At 45.4% G+C, this 19,830-nt stretch overlaps 2 protein-coding genes across 2 annotated transcripts; one reads left to right on the top strand and one right to left on the bottom strand.

Moving 5' to 3' along the window:
* The first annotated feature begins 2,120 nt into the window (after window positions 1-2,120).
* Window positions 2,121-2,363, top strand: LOC128941095 (serine palmitoyltransferase small subunit B-like). The gene has a single exon (XM_054283024.1). The coding sequence runs from the start codon at window positions 2,121-2,123 to the stop codon at window positions 2,361-2,363; it is 243 nt and encodes an 80-aa protein (XP_054138999.1).
* Window positions 2,364-7,870: 5,507 nt separating this feature from the next.
* On the bottom strand, window positions 7,871-15,568 carry NMD3 (NMD3 ribosome export adaptor). Its single transcript, XM_054283021.1, has 15 exons — window positions 15,504-15,568; window positions 15,278-15,412; window positions 14,689-14,785; window positions 14,160-14,240; window positions 13,797-13,925; window positions 13,201-13,291; window positions 12,982-13,060; window positions 12,623-12,719; window positions 12,296-12,413; window positions 11,256-11,401; window positions 10,626-10,738; window positions 9,927-9,999; window positions 9,360-9,466; window positions 9,051-9,121; window positions 7,871-8,642 (listed from the first exon to the last, which is right to left on the bottom strand). Exons 1-15 carry the CDS (start codon window positions 15,545-15,547, stop codon window positions 8,509-8,511), a joined length of 1,515 nt encoding a protein of 504 aa, XP_054138996.1. The 5' UTR covers window positions 15,548-15,568; the 3' UTR covers window positions 7,871-8,508.
* Window positions 15,569-19,830: the final 4,262 nt, after the last annotated feature.

The following is a 19,830-nucleotide window of genomic DNA, read 5'->3' as shown; positions in this document are numbered from 1 at the left end:
ATAATTCTGTGGAGACACGAAATTGCCCCTGGTAGGAGCTCAGAGCCCCACGGGGGCAGAGGTGTTTTGGGAGGTTTGCAATCAGCCAAGGCATGAACTGTAAATATTTGTTTGCCTGCTGTGCTCCTCCCTGCAGAGTCCCTGAGCTTGGGCTCGGCCCCAGGATCCCAGTGCCGTGTCCTGAGCGTGGTGCAGGCAGAGCATAAATTATTGCACAAAGCAGAGTCCTGTGGCCAGAGGAGATTTCAGCGGGCAGGAGGAGGGCGGGGAGAGGAGGACACGCTCTGTAATTGAGGATCAGACTCCTGGGCTCTGCCTCTCCGTCCACACGGGAGCTGCTCCCTGCCAGCTCCAGAGCATCCCCTGCCCAGTCGTGTTGGGGCACAGGTGAGTTCTGCTTTTTACATCCCAAATTTTACCTCAGAGTGATGCATTTGGTGGGAAGAGGCTCAGGTGTCCCCTAATTTAGTGTAAGGGCAGAAATGGGGTGGTTAATGAGTGTATTGCCACAAGTAATTGTTAATATTTCAAACTACAGAGGCATTTGTTTCGCTCACCTGGCAGGAAGAAAAGAGGAGGAGGAGATATGGAAGCAAAATGTTGCTAAAATCTCTGGGAAGTGGCTTTTTTAGGGTGAAATCCCACTCTGTTTGGAGCTATGGAGTTAATGGTTTGTCATTTCTGAGGGATAAATTTCTTTCCACAGATTTTGACATCACCAGGAGTTCTTTACTTCCCAATTAAAAAGTGGGAAATCAGAGCTTTTGATTTGTTTCCTCTTATTCACCAAAGGACACAAAGTGTCAATAACTGAACTAGTCCTGTTTTCCCTTTTCCCCTCCAGTTCTGTGTCCTGCTGGTGCCATAATGCAATACTCAGTAACTACTAGCATTGATTTATTTCTTCTTGAAAAGAAATCTGTGTTTATTATTATTTTACATTACAATATATTAGTATTATTAGTATTATTATTTAATTCTGGCAACAGATCCATTCACTCCCTGCTGCAGAAAAAGCTGGATAACCTGGATGTAGTTTCCTTTTATTGGAATTCTGTTTGTGTGGAGCTCTCCATGCTCTCAGTTTGCACCTGGAACTTCCAGCAGCAACTGGAGCACGAGACATAAAATCCAGCCTGCAGTGGCAGGAATCATCCCTGTAGCAAATTCTGTGTAGAAATCCACAGGTGGGGATGAGGAGGAGGAAGGAGAGAAGGTTTAAAGGGAATTTTAATTAAGCTGCTCCAACAGAGCCTTGAGTAACCCAGTGCAAGGTGAAATTCTGGCAGAGTTTGGCCTGGGGAATGGAATTGCCACAGCTCTTGGGTGAAATGAGCTCTCAGGGAGCCTCCTTGGTGAGACTGGTGCAACGTGAAGTTCCCATTTCCAGGTTCCCATTTCCATGATCCCCCACCCTCAAGTGCAATGTCAAGTTCCCATTTCCATGATTCCCCCACCCTTCAGGAGCAATGTGAGGTTCCCATTTCCATGATCCCATTTCCATGATCCCCCACCCTTCATTTCCAGGTTCCCATTTCCATGATCCCCCACCATTCAGGAGCAATGTAAGGTTCCCATTTCCAGGTTCCCATTTCCATGATCTCCCTTCCTTTAGGTACAACATGAGGTTCCCATTTCCATGATCCCAGACCCTTCAGTGCAGTGTGAGGTTCCCATTTCCATGATCCCAAACCCTTGAGGTACAACATGAGGTTCCCATTTCCATGACCCCCCCTTTCCATGATCCCCCACTCTTCAGGAGCAACGTGAGGTTCCCATTTCCAGGTTCCCATTTCCATGATCCTCCATCCTCAGGTGCAATGTGAGGTTCCCATTTCCATGATCCCCCACCCTTTATTTCCAGGTTCCCATTTTCATGATCCTCCACCCTTCAGGAGCAATGTGAGGTTCCCATTTCCAGGTTCCCATTTTCATGATCCCCTATCCTTCAGGAGCAATGTCAGGTTCCCATTTCCAGGTTCCCATTTCCATGATCCCCCACCCTTCAGGAGCAATGTCAGGTTCCCATTTCCACGTTCCCCCATCCTTCAGGAGCAATGTGAGGTTCCCTTTTCCATGATCCCCCACCTTTCATCCCACAGGGAGCTCTGGGACTGGGCATGGATGTGAAGAGCACCCCAAGGTACCTGTACTGGCTCTTCTGCCAGTTTGAGCTGATCACCTGCAGTTACCTGATGGAGCCCTGGGAGAAGGTGCTCTTCTACTCCTTCAACCTGGCCATGCTGGGGCTGCTGCTCTACACCACCTATGTGTGCCTGGCTTTCCACGCCAGCTCGGCCTTCCAGCTCCTCTGCAGCTTCCTGGGAAACCCACGGGAAAATTCTCTGTCTGTGGTGAAGTAAAACCTCAGCCTGCCTTTTGGCATCAAAGAGTTTCCTTATCCCATTTTTGTCCAGGAGCAGCAAACTCTGCTTTATCCTCTGTTCGTGTTTTGCTCTGACAGGAAATTATTTTTGCTCCAATCAATCCCTGTTTTTACTATTTGATTCTTCAAGAGCTTTCAATTTTAGTGACCCACTGGAATTACAGAGCTGAGATTGGGACAGGAAACCCCCTTGAAGATTTTGTTATTCCAGGGGGAAAGGAACAACCCTCCTGAAGAATTTGTTATTTTGGGGGAAGGAACAACCCCCGTGAAGATTTTATCCCAGGGAAAGCTGTTTGGATATGGGAAGTTTCCATCTGGAGAAACGAGACAGCATGGATTTGTTCTTGTCTGCCAGAAGAGATGTGCACACAAAAATCCCGGACGAGTGGGAGCTGCTTCCCTGAGCTTGCTGTGTTTTTGTGGAATGATTTCAGGATTTATTCAGTCTCCTTGATTGTTTTATACAATGAATTACTTGGCTGGCTCGTTACCATGGTGCAAACAATGCCACTGATTCATTAAAAATGTGAGGATGTGCTGCTGTGAAAACTTCTGATGAAATTCTCAGATTCTTGTGCTTTATAAAACCAGATAGTCTTTAGAAGATGAGTAAATCACATGCATCATAAAGAGAATATAACACTGCAGATTCACCTGTGCTAGGGTTTCAGTTGAAAATAAACCCCTAAACATATAAAAATATAAAAATACAATGTCTCCTTTTTTCCTAACCCTTTACTCCCTCCTTTTCACCTTCTAAATTTTTGTTTTGGGATTTTTCCCAAGCTCCTGGGATGTGCTCTCCTTGCAGAGGATGGGTTGTTGCTGTAGGTGGCAATGCAGGGAATTAGGGAATGAGGCTTGATCACAGGAGGCGACAAAACAAAGTGAAGACATCAGTTATGTCATTTGTCACCTCAGCTGCTTTCCCAGCTTATAATTATGGGGAAATAAGGCAGGAGATGAAAATAATTTCTCTGGGAAAATGAGGACAGCTAAGTTTGTAAAAAAAAATCTATTCAATACTTCCAAACTTGGATCCAATGGGATATTTCATTCAAGTAACATAATGGTTGAAGTAGTAATTAGTGTAGATTTGCTTTCATGCTTAGTCTGCATATTATGTTTACTGATATTTATCAATATAATTTGTATTTACTGATGTTTAGGAAGAAGAGGGAGCACACAATATTTTAATTATATCAATCATTAGCCTAGTTATGGAGACATTGAATTTTCCCCAGCCTGTCAGTCCCTAATACAGAGAAATACAGGCAGGACTTTGCATTAAAGGTGCAAAATCTGTATATTTCTCAAGTCTATGTAAATAACTATTGCTCAAGCTGTGCCTGGGAGTGAGCCCAGGGCAGGAGCAGGTCACCCTCAGTCCCTGCAGGACTCCACAGGGACATCCTGAGCATTTCTGGGCACTCGGGAATCCCAGAGCAGGCTGGAGGAGCAGGCTGTGTTATTGTATTATTCACCCTGCTTGTGTTATTGTATTATGCACCCTGCTTGTGTTACTTCTGCCCTTTCCCATGTGGGGTTTTGGGGTGCCTCTTTCACAACACCTGGGGTAGGATTGGGATGGGATTGGGTGCAGGATTGGGGTGGGGCTCTGCTCCCATCCCCTGATCCCAGCTGGGCTGGGGGAACAGGACAGAGCCAGGGAAGCACCAAAATCCAGCAGAGAAAACAGGGGGACCAAGGGGCAGCCGGAGCTCCCCGGAGTTCCTCATTCATTTTCCTCATCCCCCTCTTTTCCCTGCCTGTCCCAAGCCTCCAGGATTTACAATATCTCACCCCATTTCAGTTCCCTGCCCTGCCTGGGCAGGTTCCTGCCTGAGGGGAGTCTGGATTTGTCAGGTCAGGCTCAGCTGGGATCGGGATCAGGATCAGGCACAGGCACAGGCACAGCTGTGGCTCGGCCAGGGTGGAGAGAGGGAAAGCTCCTTCCCCAGAGGCTGCTGGGCACTGCCCAGGCCCCCAGGGAAAGCCCCAAGGCTGCTGGAGCTCCAGGAGGGTTTGGGCACCACTCCAGGGATGCCCAGGCTGGGATTGTTGGGGTGGAAAAGTCTCTTTCCACATTTCTCCAGATTTTTCCAACCAGCTGCTCTGAGTGGCCACAGCACTGAGTTTTTCCCACCTGATGCTCAGTGTTCCAAACCTCAATGGATGAATGGATGCATGGCTGGAGCAGGAAGTGTTCCCAGAGGAATGGGAAAGGGAATATTCCCTGCACACCCTTCCCTGAGCACGCCAAGGGCAGCTGTATCTGTCTGGGGGAAGTTTCTGTCCTGGCAGAAAGGAATGCAAGGTAACATTCAGATCCCTGCCATGTGAAAAGGAAATATTCAAATTGCACAACTTAACCCACGCTGCTTCAGCAAGAGTGGAAACTAAAGAACAAAATGAGAACCAGCTGCTAAAATCCGACTGCTCGTGCTGCTCACAGGAAACCTTTGATATTTCCAGCCAGAACACCCTGCTGGAATCCCAGCATCCTCCTTAGGAGTGATTTTATTGTAGGACTTTCACACTTTATGTCCCATGAAACTTTAATTTTATTGATCCAAAGAGTTTGCACTTCCTAAAGGCACTAAAGATGGTTTTCCATGTGGAATTTCAGCCCCTCTGCTGCTGATCACCTCAGGAGTTTTTAGAAGCTTTCTAAGATAATTTCTCGCTCCTTGTTCCTGTCATTGTTTTGCACTCCAACAGCAGCACTTTGCTTCATTTCCAGCCACGTGTAATTGCAGGTCTTATCTCTGCTCTCCATCACCTGACCTGAAAATCCTGCTTGGAGAATGAACCTGTCAGCACTTCCTGGCTGTGCATCCCACAGGACATTTCCATGTGCAGGGCTGCTCAGAGCAGGGGGGAGTTTCCAGCAGCTCTGTTTGCTTTTCCAGAGCTGACCGAAATCCCTCTGTCCTGCCTGGCTGGAAGTTTCTGCTTCGGTTCCCTGCTCAGCTGAAACTGCTTCATGCAACAGTTGAGTTCCAGTTTCTCTGAGACAGGAAGCTCCTCCTTCCCTGCTGCTGCCATTCCCAGGACAGAGCAGAGATATTACATGAAATAGGATTTACTTTGATATTTTTCCAGGCATTTTTTCCAGGGATCAAGGTGTGCAGCACCATCCTCAGAGCACACACTCCCAGCAGGGTGCGCAAACAGCACCAAATATTTCACAGCTTCAGGAGTTTCCTTCCATCTCACAGACCTCACTGATAGAGGTGAGTTTAAAATTGGCTTTCAAGGCTTTTCAGTCCTTGTTGGGGATTGTGCAATTTGAGTATTCAACTTCCTTAAATGAAAGCATCATCCAAAATGCTTTCATTTTAGGAAGATGAGTATTTAAATTGCACAAAATCCCTTTAGTTTCTTGCTTTACCATCAGGCTTTGGTTTTGTTTGGAACCGAAACCCTGACAAGTTTTAAACTTCATTTTCTGATTTGGCTTAACCAGGTTCCCATCTTGTATTGAGGAGGAAATAGAGATTCTGACAGCAACGAGATTCTTTGTTCCACGATTATGTTCAGGAACCATTCCCAAATGCCTCTGGATTTTCAGTTCTCCCACTCCTTTCACCTGCTCTGGGAGGTGCATCTGAATCAAATGGCCCTGAGTTGAGATCAGTCTGCAGAAGGAGCAGTTTGCTGACATTAAATCCTCCAACATCAAGCTCAAAGCAGTTTTTGTCTTATTCTCCTTTAGCTTGGAGTTATTTTGAATTTAAATACCAAGAACTGCACGGGCATGAAGAGTTTTTCCTGAGTTTTCAGCCCCCCTTTCCTGGAGCAGGGAGCAGACCAGGGGCCATGCAGGAACAGTGATGAATATTTAGGAAGATGAATATTTAAATTTCACAAAATCCCTTCAGTTTCTTGCTTTACCATCAGGCTTTGGTTTTGTTTGGAACCGAAACCCTGACAAGTTTTAAACTGAATTTTCCGATTTGGCTTAACCAGGTTCCCATCTTGTATTGAGGAGGAAATAGAGATTCTGACAGCAACGAGATTCTTTGTTCCATGATTATATCCTGGAATGAGCTCCAGGAAACATTCCCAAATCCCTCTGGATTTCCAATTCCCCCACTCCTTTCACCTGCTCTGGGTGCAGGAACAGTGACACCAGGTGGACTCTCCCGTTCAGCACATCCCCATTTTCCATGGATTCTCCTGCAGGAGAACGGGGAAGAGACGGGATTGGATCCATCTCTATCAATCCCAGGGTGGAAATGGAGCCAGACTCTTCCCACTGGCATTTCAGAGAAATGATTCCAAATCCCAAAAATCCAACAGAATTTGGATTGTACCCTTGTCCAACTTTTTATGGAAAACTCCCTGACACAATATTCCTCTGGAATTCTCTATTTTAAGCTACTTCCAGGAGTAAGAGACTGAAATAACACTGATTTTGTTAAGTCCCCACCAGATCAGCGTCTCAATTCCTCAGCTTGCAAGCTCCCAAAATTGGCCCAGGAGTGCAGCCAAGCTCAGGCACCTGGCCTGAGGTTAGGAGTGATTTCCCATCAATATTTCACCTCAGCAATTTCCATCTGGGAAAATCTGGGAGCCCTGGAGTTACATCAGGCCATCCACTAACAGATTTTTAAAGCAGTTAGAGGTGAAATCATCACCTAAAGCTTTTCATCATCAACACACAAGACTTTTATCTAGGGAAAAATAAATCAAAAATGAGTGTTTGCACACCCCAATCCCCTTTTTCTGTTCATTTTTCCCCTCAGTTATCCAGCTTTTGTGCTGTAAGCTCTGACTTATAAAACACATTTTTTCACCATTTTCTCTGAGCAAAACATAATTCCAACATTCTGCACAGCTTCTCCCATGACTTCCAACTCAAAATCCATCAGCATCTGGGTGGAAATGCATCGTTGAGCAGGTCTGGTTAAAACCCTGAAGGATTTCTGTTGTACAAAAGGAGCTTTTTGTGCTTTAAGTCAGAGATTTTCAGGAAGAGCTGCAGGGCCAGTGGCAGCTTTTATCCAAGACAATGAATACTTTGATAACTGAAATACTGGTGAATATTTAATTTTTTGGACACTCCCTAAACCCCTCTGAGCTCCCAAAGGGGCACTGGAAACTTGGGAACCTACAGAGACCCAGCTTTGGTTGTGGGGAGCTGCTCCAGCCAAAGAAATCCCACAAACTCAGGCAATCCTTGGATTCAAGGCTTCAGCAGCACAAAATCTTCTGATAAAAGATCCATGAAAGCTTCTCCAGGAAGGGGGGAAAGGAAGAGAGAAATCTCCAGGGATAAACAGCACAGCAAATATCCAACATTCCTGGGAGAGTCCAGCAAGGAAAACAGGGAGGAGGAAAAGGATTGATGGAAACAGCAGAGTTTAAACCCAGATTTTATTACCCTCCCATCACCTGCCACCAACAGGGAGTTCATTATTCTGTCCCCTTTGGACTTGCAGAGGGCAACTGGATTTAAAATGAACTAAAAAATAATGAATCAAAACATCTCGAGAGGTTTTTAATCCTTTATAGCTGGTTTATTAATTAATTGCTGTGCATGTTGCTTTTAATCCACTGATCCAGACATGGGATACAGTTCAATACTCATCACACTCCACAGGATTTTCCAATCTTTCTGATCAAGGGCTTTGCAGGGAAGTTTTCTTTGTGTGAGGGAACAGAAATTAGTCTTGAGCTTCCCTAAATATGGATATATGGAATAATCTACCAGTATCATAAAAGGCTTCAAAATTCCACAGTGCCAAAAATGGGGAAAAGCTTCCCCATGTGAGAAATTAAAGCTGTAACAGTAGGTAGGGACTCTACCTAAAATCCAGGAAAACTGCAATAAAATCTCTCCCTCTGGACATCTTTCCTTATTTTCTCCACTGCAGAAACTGCATGGAAAGATCCCTCAGGGATGGGAGGAACTTGTGGAATTTATATTGCAACGCTTCCACCAGAAATTGAGCTTTAATTGCTGATTCTCTGGAGTATCAACCATAAAATATGAATTCCAGGCCATTATGTTGGGGTGCATGGGCGTTTTGTCACTTTTCCTGGCCCTGTGATGGTTAATGATGGTCTGGGGAGTTTTTGCTCCCCAATTTATTGGGTGTAAGGCACTGTCCTCACTCTGTCAGCATTTCTGCTCCCTCCCCTCCTGTGGCATCCTGGGAAATGTGGAGATCTTCCAGCATCTCAGCCAGGCTGATCCGTGGAGCTCCATCATCATCTGTGTCACTCTCCACAGGAATATCTGCATCTAAAAACACACAGAAACCCCCCAAAAAAACAGTTAAGCAAAGAAAACAAACCCCAAACCACTAGAGAAACCCCAAGGGAAAATGGGGAAAAAACATCAAACCAACAACACCAAAACAACCAACAAACCACAAAACAAAAAACTCCTAAAAACTCATCAGTCCCCTCATGGAAAAAAATTGAATTCTGTATCAAATCCTTCCCCCAGCAGAGATTTTGGGTGCAGGAGGAAAGTTCCTTTTCATTTAAAGGCAAGGAAACCCATCAGGTGAAACACATCTGTGAAATACTTTACAGCATTTCTCCAGGCATGAGGAGTTTGGAGAATGCAAATAGAGAATTCCAGTAAAGTTGTTTTGCCTCAAACATGATTTAATGACACCCAGTGAGGGAGTTAGAAAGGCCTTACTTCTGTAAATGTTGACATTTTTCCTGATGGTCTCATCCTCTTCCAGATCTTCCAGGAAGTCCTGGTATTGTCTGTAAAAGATGTGGGATGTATTTACTCCCTGTTCCTTTGGATTTATGGAAATTCATGCAACAAAGTAAAATCACAGGAACAAAACCCCAGAGCATCCCCACATTTCCAACTCGTCGCTGATTTACCCTCACCTATTATTTCCCAACTCAATTATCTCTCATTTTCTCCTTTTTTCCTCTCAGCTGGAGGTTATTCAGAAGCTGCTTTGTCAGTGAACAAGGGGAGCAGATACTGAACCTTTCATCATCTGTGTCTGAGGCTTCCCTGTCCCTCTCCAGCTCCTTCAGCTTCCAGTTCCTGCGGCGCTGCCGCTTGCAGCGGTCAAAGCTCTTCTTGATCAGCACCTGCAGAGAAAAGCAGATTTCTCCTTTTTCCACCTCCCAAAACCCCAAATCAGCTCCCAAATCCACATTTGGGCATCCAGAACCAGCTGGGCTGGCACTCAGCAGTGTTATACTGAATTTACAGGGAGTTTGTTGGTTCAAATGTTTCCAAACACTTGGGGAATGGTACTGAAGGGACAGGCACACACTGGAGTTATTATTCAGCACCCAGGGATTGGTAATTGGAATAAAACAAATAATTAATGTATTAGCTAATCATGGTAATTGGAAAAAACCCCACAAAAAATGTGTAATTTAACAATCACTCAAATATTTAAGGAAATAATCCTTTAAAATCAGATGCTGCTCAAATGTCACTGTTAATATCCTCTCTTCCTTCAGGCACTGCTCACTATAAAATCACACTCCCTCCTAGCCTGGGCAATGGAGGAACTTGGGACAGAGAAAGGGATTTTCTTACCACATCAGGGATGTGCTGGGCGTTCATCTTGTTGGCAAATTCATCATTTAGGTTGCAGTTGGCCAAGTCAAAGCTAAAATGGAAACAGGGGTTTTATTCTGCTTTATAAAAACGCAACCTCATTCTATGATATTTGTGCTAAAGGACAGCACAGGGCAAGATGCAGATCCTAAGGAACAGAAATATTTCCAGAGGAAGGGAAACAAAAATCCACATTCATGTGCAGCTCTGCTAAGTCTGAGCAGCTGCAGTTCCCAAATCCTGCTGTTGGCACCTCCCAACCTCTGGAATCCAAACTGCAACACCCACTGAGGTTCTGCTGGGCTCACAACATTCATGTTTAAACCTTTCCAAGCATCACCTAAATTGCCTAATCTTACCAAGAATCCCCATTTGTTATCACTGTATGATATTCATTAGCAAACAAATAATTAATTGGTGTTTTAAAAATCCTTCCCATTTATTTGTGGCTAAGCTGTGACTCCAAGCTGCACTCTGAAGGCAATCAGCTCTCTTATTTCTAACAATTTTTTATGTGAAAACTCCTTCTAGAAAAGAGATTTCCTGGATTAGGACCAGGAAATTCCCCACCTTTTGCTGCTTTCATTTTGAAATCAGAGCAGTTCAACACTTTCTGATAGCACATGAATTCAGTCATTAAATAATCATTCAATAAAAGCTCAGAAAAGAAGAACAGACCCCAAGACCAGGTCGCCAGGATTCAAGATGTGCCCCAGGTGAGTGCAGCAGAAATATTGGTGATCTGTGTCCAGCTCTGAGGTTTTCCTGACCCAGGCTTCAGCCAGAGTGTGCTGTGGGAATGGAAAATAAAACATTCCTTAACCAAACCCAGCTTAACTCCAATATCTGCACTGATTTAAACTCCATTTGTCATTAAACTTGTGTTTCTGCATCACATCCAATGTGTCCCTTGCCACTCCTTTCTCATTACATAAAAGTAAGAAATGGACATGGCAACTCTCAGGAATTCCCAAAGGCTGTTTCTATAAATAAACACTATTTTAGCTTTTAACTGAGAAGATCAATTAATTATGATTAAAAAGAAATGCTTCAACAAAACCAATGCAGTCATTAAAGCTGCAAAGTTAATATTTCAATACCCAGTAACAAGCAGAGTTTAAACTCTTCAAGCAGAATTCCTGGAAGGGGAATTCACCTCCTGCCTGTGCCATTTCCAAACTAAATGGTCCCAAGGAAAGCTTCTGCCAGTGGTGAGACCCAGAACAGCCCAGACTGTGCCAGGCACACCCAGCCCATGAATTCAGCTGAGCAGGAGGCCCAAAACACGAATTAAACAGAGAAACTCACCTTGTTTGATCGAGCCCCTGCCCCAGCACCTTTTTTCTTCTCATGGACCCTGTTGATGTCCATGATGATGAACTCCTCCAGCTGCTTGGGGTGGAACAGGCTGTTGAAGGGGTGGCGCCAGTAGGTGTTGCCATCGATTTCAGCAACTGCAAAATGATCGGGGAGAGAACTTCTGGTGAAAAAACAACCATTAACCAAAATGCAGGCAACTGCCAGACACAATCTGTTCATCTCTGTAACACTTATTTAGGACATGACCCACATTGCTGCAGGAGCAGCTGATCTGTGGCAGACTTTGCTCAAAGGAATTATTCCTGGATCCATCTTTTACAGGGATTCTGCTGCCCAAGCTCCCCAGCACACAGCAAGCAAAGCACAGAATTTCTGCTACTGAAGTGGCTGAAAATTTAATCCAGATGGCATGTAACTGTAGGGGAATAAAGCTGACACAGGTAAATGCTGAGAACATCCAGGAGCTCAAACTGAGCCTGCACATTCTGCCCAGGGGATCAAGCCTGGAGAACTCTCAGCTCACAATGAAATTTCTACTGCACATTCTGCCCAGGATCCCATGGGAATCAAGCCATGTAAATGTAGAGCAATAAAGGTGACAAGGTAAATGCTCAGAACACCCAGGAACTCAAACTAAACCTGCACATTCTGCCCGGGATCCCATGGAAATCAAGCCATGTAACTGTAGGGGAATAAAGGTGATAAGGTAAATGCTCAGAACATCCAGGAGTTCAAACTAAACCTGCACATTCTGCCCGGGATCCCATGGAAATCAAGCCATGTAATTATAGGGGAATAAAGCTGACATAGGTAAATATTTAGAACATCCAGGAGCTCAAACTGAGCCTGCACATTCTGCCCAGGATCCTATGGAAATCAAGCTTGGAGAACTCTCAGCTCACTACGAAATTTCTACTGTACAGATCAATTTAACAACAGTAAAGTCAAAATATCCAGGATTTTGTGGAAAGAAACCCACAGTAATTGTGCCAGCAGAACAATTGGGCAGGGGAGAAGCCCAAACTCACTCTGCAGAGTCCTGGGGTCGATGAGGTGGATGGTGCTGGTCACTCTGATGCACACACAGATCTGGCTCATGTTCCCCAGGCTCTGGGCCAGCTTGGGTGACAGACACACAACGTTGTCCTGCAAAAAACACAATCAATTACATTCCCATTTCCTCCATTTTTTACCAAATCTTCTGAAACAAAATTTTAAACTTTTGTGGTTTTATTTTTCTAGCCCCATAACTTCAGCATTTCCTGTGTGGATCCCTCCCTAACCCCCCAAACCCTACAACCTCCAAACCCCAACTCTGCCCACAACACCCCAAAGGTGAAGCAGAGGAAGCTCACCTTGCATATGGGAACAATTTCCACAGAGAAAGTGCTTTTGTAGTTGTAGACATTACTGTGAATGTCGTGGGAGATCAAACGCTGGGATGATTTGGATCTGTAAAACACAAAAATAAAGTTTCAGGAAACAAGAGACATCACCTGGAACAGGAGATCCTTGGAACAAAGTGTCTGCATCACAAATACAAATTTTACCATGGCTAAGTGAAAAATATGGGACTTTTGTAGAAGGAATTTTGTGTGTTTTGATTAAAATACAGATTCCTTACACTTGCACTTAAAAATTCTTTTAAAAGGAAGGATTTAAGACAGTTCCCCAAAGTTCTGAGTGCTCAAGGCAATGGACAGGGGAGCTGCACCTGGATGGAACTGTGCACTGAAGGAAGTCCACCATCTTCTGGGCATGTTGCTTGGAAGAGTAATAGAAATCCAGGCCATCTGAAAAGCAAGGAAACAAATCTATTTCTATTCTACTTTATCACATATAATTCATAAGCTTTTCTCTGCACAGGTCCCAGCACACACACGTGAAAACATCCATCATAAATCCAGGTTATTCTGCCTCCAGAGCCACTCACCGTGGATTTCTTTGATCCTCAGTGTGTTTTGATGGAGCCTGTGCTTCAAAATCAGCTGCTCCAAATAGTAAAAAGTCTTCTTGTGCACAGTCTAAAGCCAAACAAACACAAAAGCATCAAGGTTGTTTAAGAAGCATCAAGTGCAAAGCAGGATCTCTGAAGAATAAACATTTATATGAAGAGATCACCTAGAGAAAGAACATCCAACTAAACAAAAAGATTTCAGATTGCTCTACTTACACCAAATTATTGAAAGCTCCCATTTCTCATTTTTGTGGAACTGGTTGCTACAGAGATCTATTTCCTTTAAAGAAGATTTAAATATTTGTCCCACAGTTCCCAAACTGCCTTAAAATACAGGAGAGCATTTAGTTATCCACACAAGATCCTCCTGCCAGAATCATTTTAAAGAATATTAATACTGGACAGCAGAAAGTTTTTCTAAACTGAGTTAGAAAAAATTCAACAACCTTGAACACAAACCATATCCCTGTGGCTAAATGTGAGTACATTTTTGTCTGAGAAATCCAGAAAATCACCCAATTCTTTGCCTGATTGTTCTGCCACGATCAAATAAAAATTCAGTTTGCCTCTACCTTCTGCCTGACTTGCACCACAGCTTTCCAGAAATCCTTGGCTTCAATCCTGTGACAGTCTTCACACATCTGAGACTGAACAACGTACTCCACCACAAACACCTGCTGCAGAACTGCCCCATTTATCACCTGCAAAACAAAAGTGTTCAAGGTTTAGGCTCTGGTTGGGTCACAAATAACTGCAAGATTGTTCCATCTTTACTGGAACAGACAAAAACTTTCTTCATTCTGATGAATGGCACTTTAGTGACAAAATATAGGCAGGATGAAATCTAACAATAGGAAAAATAATAATTAAAAAATCCTGCTGTTTGCCATAAAAGCTTTTTAAAAGCCACCTGGAGAAGGTTGTGCTCCAGTTACCTCTTTCTGAACAGTCAATTTGAGCTTGATCCTCTTGGAATGTGGTTCTGTCCAAATGAACCCTGCATCAATCAGCCGGACCTGCCCGTGGGGAAGCACAAGAGCTCAGTAAAACCAAGCCTAACTCCACAAACACAAACAGTCTGTAGCGAAAAAGTGAATAATCTTAATTAAAAATATATATATTAATATCCCAAATCCAATTAATAGTGCTTAGCTAGAACATGGAGGTCGATTTACCTCAAGATGCTCAATCTCAGGTCCTTCCCTCTAATAATATTCTGAACCTAAGGGATGTTTCATTCAACTGAAACACGTGAATTTGAGTTAATCTATATACAGACCTCTGCAACCCTTTTTCATATCATCATAAACCAGTGAGAACAAATATTGCATAAATAATTTCTGAAATCTACAAAAAACTCTGAAATTAAAACCACATCAGCTTCCCTCAGTTCATTCAGCTCCCATCTCTGCAGAAACAATTCTGCAGACCAGGCTCTGAAATCCCAGCAGGATCAGCTCTCACCTTGCTCAGGGAAGCTTTGATTTTCTTCAGACACAAAGCCAGCAGCTCTCTCGATTCCAGGGCACATTGGATCCAGGTTCCTGGGGGCTGGAGGTACCTGGGATGCAGGGAGCATTTTACCTTAAATCACTCCAAGGACGAGCAGCTATTTCCAAAGCTTTCAGTTCAGTAACACCAATGCAGCTACAACTTTTAGAATCATAGAAAATCGTGGCTAAGGTGACTTAGTTCATTCCCCCAGCACTGCCAAAGCCACCAATAAACCACATCCCCAAATGCCACATCCACAGGGCTTATAAATCCCTCCAGGGATGGGGATTTCACCGGGGCCCTGGGCAGCTGTGTCAGGCTGGACATCCCTTTCCATGAAGGATTTTTCCCAATATCCAAACCAACCCTTCCTTGGCTGTCAGGGAGTTGTGCAGAGCCAAAGGTTCCCCCTGAGCCGCCTTTTCTCCCGGCTGAGCCCCTCCAGCTCCTCCACACCAAACCTGTGCGCTTTTACCTCCCTAAACCCTGAGAATGATATATTCTAAGTGCATTCTAAGTATATTTTGCTGCCCTCCCCAGCGATCTCGCGGCTGCTCACCTCTCGCACTGCTTGCAGAAGTGCACCGTGCCCTGCTTGGGGATGCCCTCGGTGATGTCCACTTGGGCCCGCAGGCAGCCCACGCACATGTTGGCCGGGTTGGGTGGGATGGGGACACCGCACTGGCAGCACAGGCTGGGACACGGGGACAGAGAGAAGCACAGTTAGTCATGGTCATGGTCACGGTTACAGGCACCGGGAACCCCGTTCCCCCGCCACCGCTCACATGTGTCCCTGCGCCGGGGCCGCGGGGGCCGGCAGGTACTCCATGGCTGCGGAACACGCGGCGCTTTCCGGCCGGCACAGGAAGGGGAGGAGACGGCGGGGCTGAGCATAGCCCGGCCCGGGGAGGGTGGAGCGAAGGGAACACAGAGAGGGAGGCGGGAACCAGGAGGGAAGGAGGAAGGGACTGTGCGGGGCCGTGGAGAGGCAGGCGGGAACCGTGAGGGGGCTGTGGAGGAGCCCTGAGGGAGCCGGGAAAGGACCGTGAGGGGCCATGGAGAGGCGGGGGAAGCGGTGAGGGAGCCGTGAGGGGATCATGGCGAAACTGTGAGGGAACGTGGGAAGGGCTGTTAGGGGCCGCGGAGAGGCGGGCGGGAGCTGTGAGGGGACCGTGATGGAGCCGACATGGGGAAGCGGGAGGGAACCGTGAGGGCCCTGGAGGGAACCGTGGGGGAGCCACGAAGGAGCCCTGAGTCTGGAAATGTCTGTGAGGGAGCCATGGAGGGAACCGTGATGGAGCCGACATGGAAAAGGGGGAGGGAACCGTGAGGGGGCCATGGAAGGAACCGTGAGGGATCCATGGAGGGAACCGTGAGGTAGCCATGGAGGAGCCCTGAGTGAGCCCCGGAAGGGCGTGAGGGAGCCATGGAGCGGGAGGGAACCGTGAGGGACATACGTTGTTACAATGAATTAATTAAGAATTACATTATATTTTTATTTACATGGACCACCCGCACAGTCCGTTCGCTTTGTATTCCATTTGTAATGTACCATAAGCACCCTATGGAAAGAAGGAACCGCCGTGGCAGGGGGTTAGAATTAAATGACCTTTAGGGTCGTTTCCAACCCAGAGCATTCTGTCATTTGATGATTCTGTGACACCGAGGTTTGTTTGTAGATCAGTATTTGTTTCCTGCAGGTTATGCTGGAGAAAAATAAAGCTGAATTGCATCAACACGTTGTGTGGGATTTATTTAATGTGGTAACATCCTGATGGAAATGAAGAGTTCTTTCACTCGAGGACTGAAAATCACAGCCTGTCAAGCTGTCTGCCGTGTTTTTAATTCTTTGGCACATTTTTCTTTGGTGCGATGCTTGTGTTCACACACTTACTCACTTCTGCTCCTTTGAAATCAAGTTTCTTTGCAGACCTCTCTGGAGACTCTCTATGGACCATATTATTAAAACAATGAAAGGAAAAAGCACAATGAAAAATAAATGTTTCCCTGCTCTGAAGTTTTGTTTCAGAACCTCTGCTGCACAGTGGGTGTTACACAGTTTTTACTTTGAAGCCCTGATGAATCACTCAATCTTATATTTAGGAAATAAAGCACTTCCAGGCTGGCATTTGGAGAGTGGCGTTGGGAGACGGGTAGGACAAAGTGTGTCCTTTATGGAAGCCACATCTTTGAAGCCACTGGGATGAGAGCTGGATCCTGATAATGCTGGAAAAGTTTCCGTTGCAGATTTATTTTCAACTGCAGATTTATTTTCTCGACTTAATTTAGGTGCTAATACACCAAATCCCACCTCAGCTCAAGGCACAGCCTCAGTGAATATCAGAACTGGGTTCTTTGTAGTCATTGAGGTACTTTGTGCTGCCTGTGAGCTCTGGTTGTCCTCTGGCTTCCGTGGAAAATTTGTGTTTTAAACTGTGTTACAGCCACTTCTGAAGGATTCTATATTTTTTAATATTTTTTTTATTGCACAAAATGAGGTGAAGAGCACAGCAGCCTGAATCTCACCCCTAATGAAAGCCATATCAGTTTGTTCTGATTTCTTACGTGTTTTTCAGTGAGCATCAAATGTTATATTCATTTTATATGGGTGTTTTCTGCCTCTACTGCCATATTCTTTCACAGCATTTAAAGGATCTGTGCAATAGGCAAGGACAGTGAGCACACCATTTAAATATATCTCAAATTTAAAAATTTCGCACTATTTTAAACCAGGTTTCAATATAGATGTGTTCTCAGGTTTTTTTGCAGGTGGCTGGGCCCTGAAGAAGGTCCTTGTAGGTGTTTTTGGGAAAGCTCAAGTGCCAAGGCCAGAAAACCCAGGAGACTTCGTGCCAGTGACAGCAGCTCCCAGCAGCTTCATTTTCTCATTTTCAGCAGGAATGTCCAATGGAATTCCTGGTAAATTCATGGGAATATCCCTGTGATTAATGGAACAGACACCTGAGGTCACTATTCCCTCACATTCACTGGATCCAGGAAAGGAGGTGCTCCAGGAGCTCCTGGACCTCTCCTGCTCTCAGCTTCCCAAGGAGGGATTGTTCTGGGCTGCTGTTTGCATTACCTGTGCTCATTTCAGTATAAAACTCCAGGGATTTAAGAACAGAACCAAACAGTGTTTTACATTTATTTTTTCCTATTCACTCCCACATAAATTGGGCATTCAGAGCAGTGTGCACAGCACCTCCATATCACAAACAATAAAAACATCCTCATTCAACTGCAGGATTTCAGTAACAGCGTCCAGATGGAAGCATGGGAAGGGCTGTGCAATAACAATAAAACACCTTTCTGATCTTTACTGGTGCCCAGTTTAGTTTTGAGGAGGATCCTGAAGACACCCAGTCTGTGTTTCTTTACCAATCTATTCAAGAATTCTTTACAAATCTATTTCTCACAAGCGTTCACACATTCCCAACAATTGTGCTCCTCTTCCTATTGCAGGAAACCATGATTTAGAGGAGTGGAGCAGTTTCTATTCTGACAGTGGAGGAATTGTCAGGATTCAGAGAGGGGAATTACCAACCAAGGAATTGTCAGGATTCAGAGGGGAATTAGCAATAGAAGAGTCACCAGGATTCAGAGAGGGGAATTGGCAGAGGAGTCACCAGGATTTGGAGAGGGGAATTAAAGGCAGGGCTTTTTACAGGAGCTGTTTCAGCTCCCAGTGCCACTGGGGACATCCTTGGGCAGGAACAGATTGTGCCTGGCCTGTGTGTGGGGTGGCAGGTCCCAGGTTTGTTCCAAGCCAGGATCCAGCTCCCAGTTTGTAATCAGACATCTCCAGGCTGTCTATTCCTTTGGAAAGCAGGGCTCTCCTTGCTTTTCATCATGGATTGCAGCTGGGAAGTTGCAAAGTGGTAATTTCAGCAATTTCAGCCGCTGCTTTAGTGTGTCCTCTGTGGTCTGAACAGGAGGAATAACATTCCCTGATTCCCCTGGGACACGGCACTTCCAGGGCTGCTCTCTGTGCATTCACCTGCACTACATTTACTGGGATAATGCTCCAGTTATTTTCCAGTTCTTGCCTATTTCTTCAGTTCTTGTGAGGAATCCAATTAGCAATCCAATTTACAGCGTGAGCCACCAGCATTATCACTGCTGAACTTCAAGGCAGGAACAAAAGGAGCCAGAAGAGCTCCTATAAAATAGCTTTGTGGCAGGGCTGGGGATATTGTGACATTCCACTCCCAGCTGATGGAGGTGAAACTGTGTTGCATCACCAGCTTTAATGAGCGTGGTCACAGCACAAATACCCGTGGGTTGGCTTTCTTTTCGTGTTGTGTGAAACCTGCACGTCAAACACGCTGGGTGCAGTTCAGGGATACCTCTGGAAGTGCTGCCCTGTGTCAGAGAGGGGATAACTCCCAGCCCTGCTGAGGCAGCTGGCAATGGCTGGATGCTCACAGGCAGAGCTGCTGGGTGTGTGCAGTCAGGGGAACCAACAGCACCCTCTGCCTCCTAAATCCCTGGAACCTTTGAAAAACTCCTGCTGTGTCTGTCATGGGCTTACAAGCAGCGGGATTTTTTCTTTGTAGCCTTTCTAAACCAAAATAACCCAAACTGTATTGAGCTGCTCAAACAAGGAGATGCCCCAGATTAATGAAAGTAGATTTAGATTAGATTTGAGAGAGAAATTGTTCCCTGTGAGGCCCTGGCCCTGCCCAGAGCAGCTGTGGCTGCCCCTGGATCCCTGGCAGTGCCCAAGGCCAGGCTGGACATTGGGAGCAGCCTGGGACAGTGGGAGGTGTCCCTGCCATGGCAGGGGCAGGATGGGATGGGATTTAATTCCCTTCCAACACAAACCATTCTGGGATTCTGGGATTCTGTGAAATTGTGATAACTCAAACATCATGGCTTATCCTTCCTTGACAACCACAGACAGCCATGGCCAAGGTTTCACTTTAAGGCAAAGCATGGACAGGAGCCAGGGGGTGTTGCTTTAGTTGTGTTTGTTACCAGGCTGCACTAGGCATGAACCTCAGACTGAGAAATAATTGTTTTAAAAGGTAAATATTTGCTCATCAGAACACGAGAGGGATCTGAGGATGATTGTACAGGAGCTGTTTGCTTTCCACTTGCCTTTGGTGATCT

The sequence above is a fragment of the Melozone crissalis genome, unplaced genomic scaffold (assembly GCF_028551555.1).
Source record: "Melozone crissalis strain CALT ecotype California unplaced genomic scaffold, PUWL_Pcris_2 ptg000034l_1, whole genome shotgun sequence".
Classification (NCBI taxonomy): Eukaryota; Metazoa; Chordata; class Aves; order Passeriformes; family Passerellidae; genus Melozone; species Melozone crissalis.
This window is presented reverse-complemented; position numbering and strand designations above follow the sequence as displayed.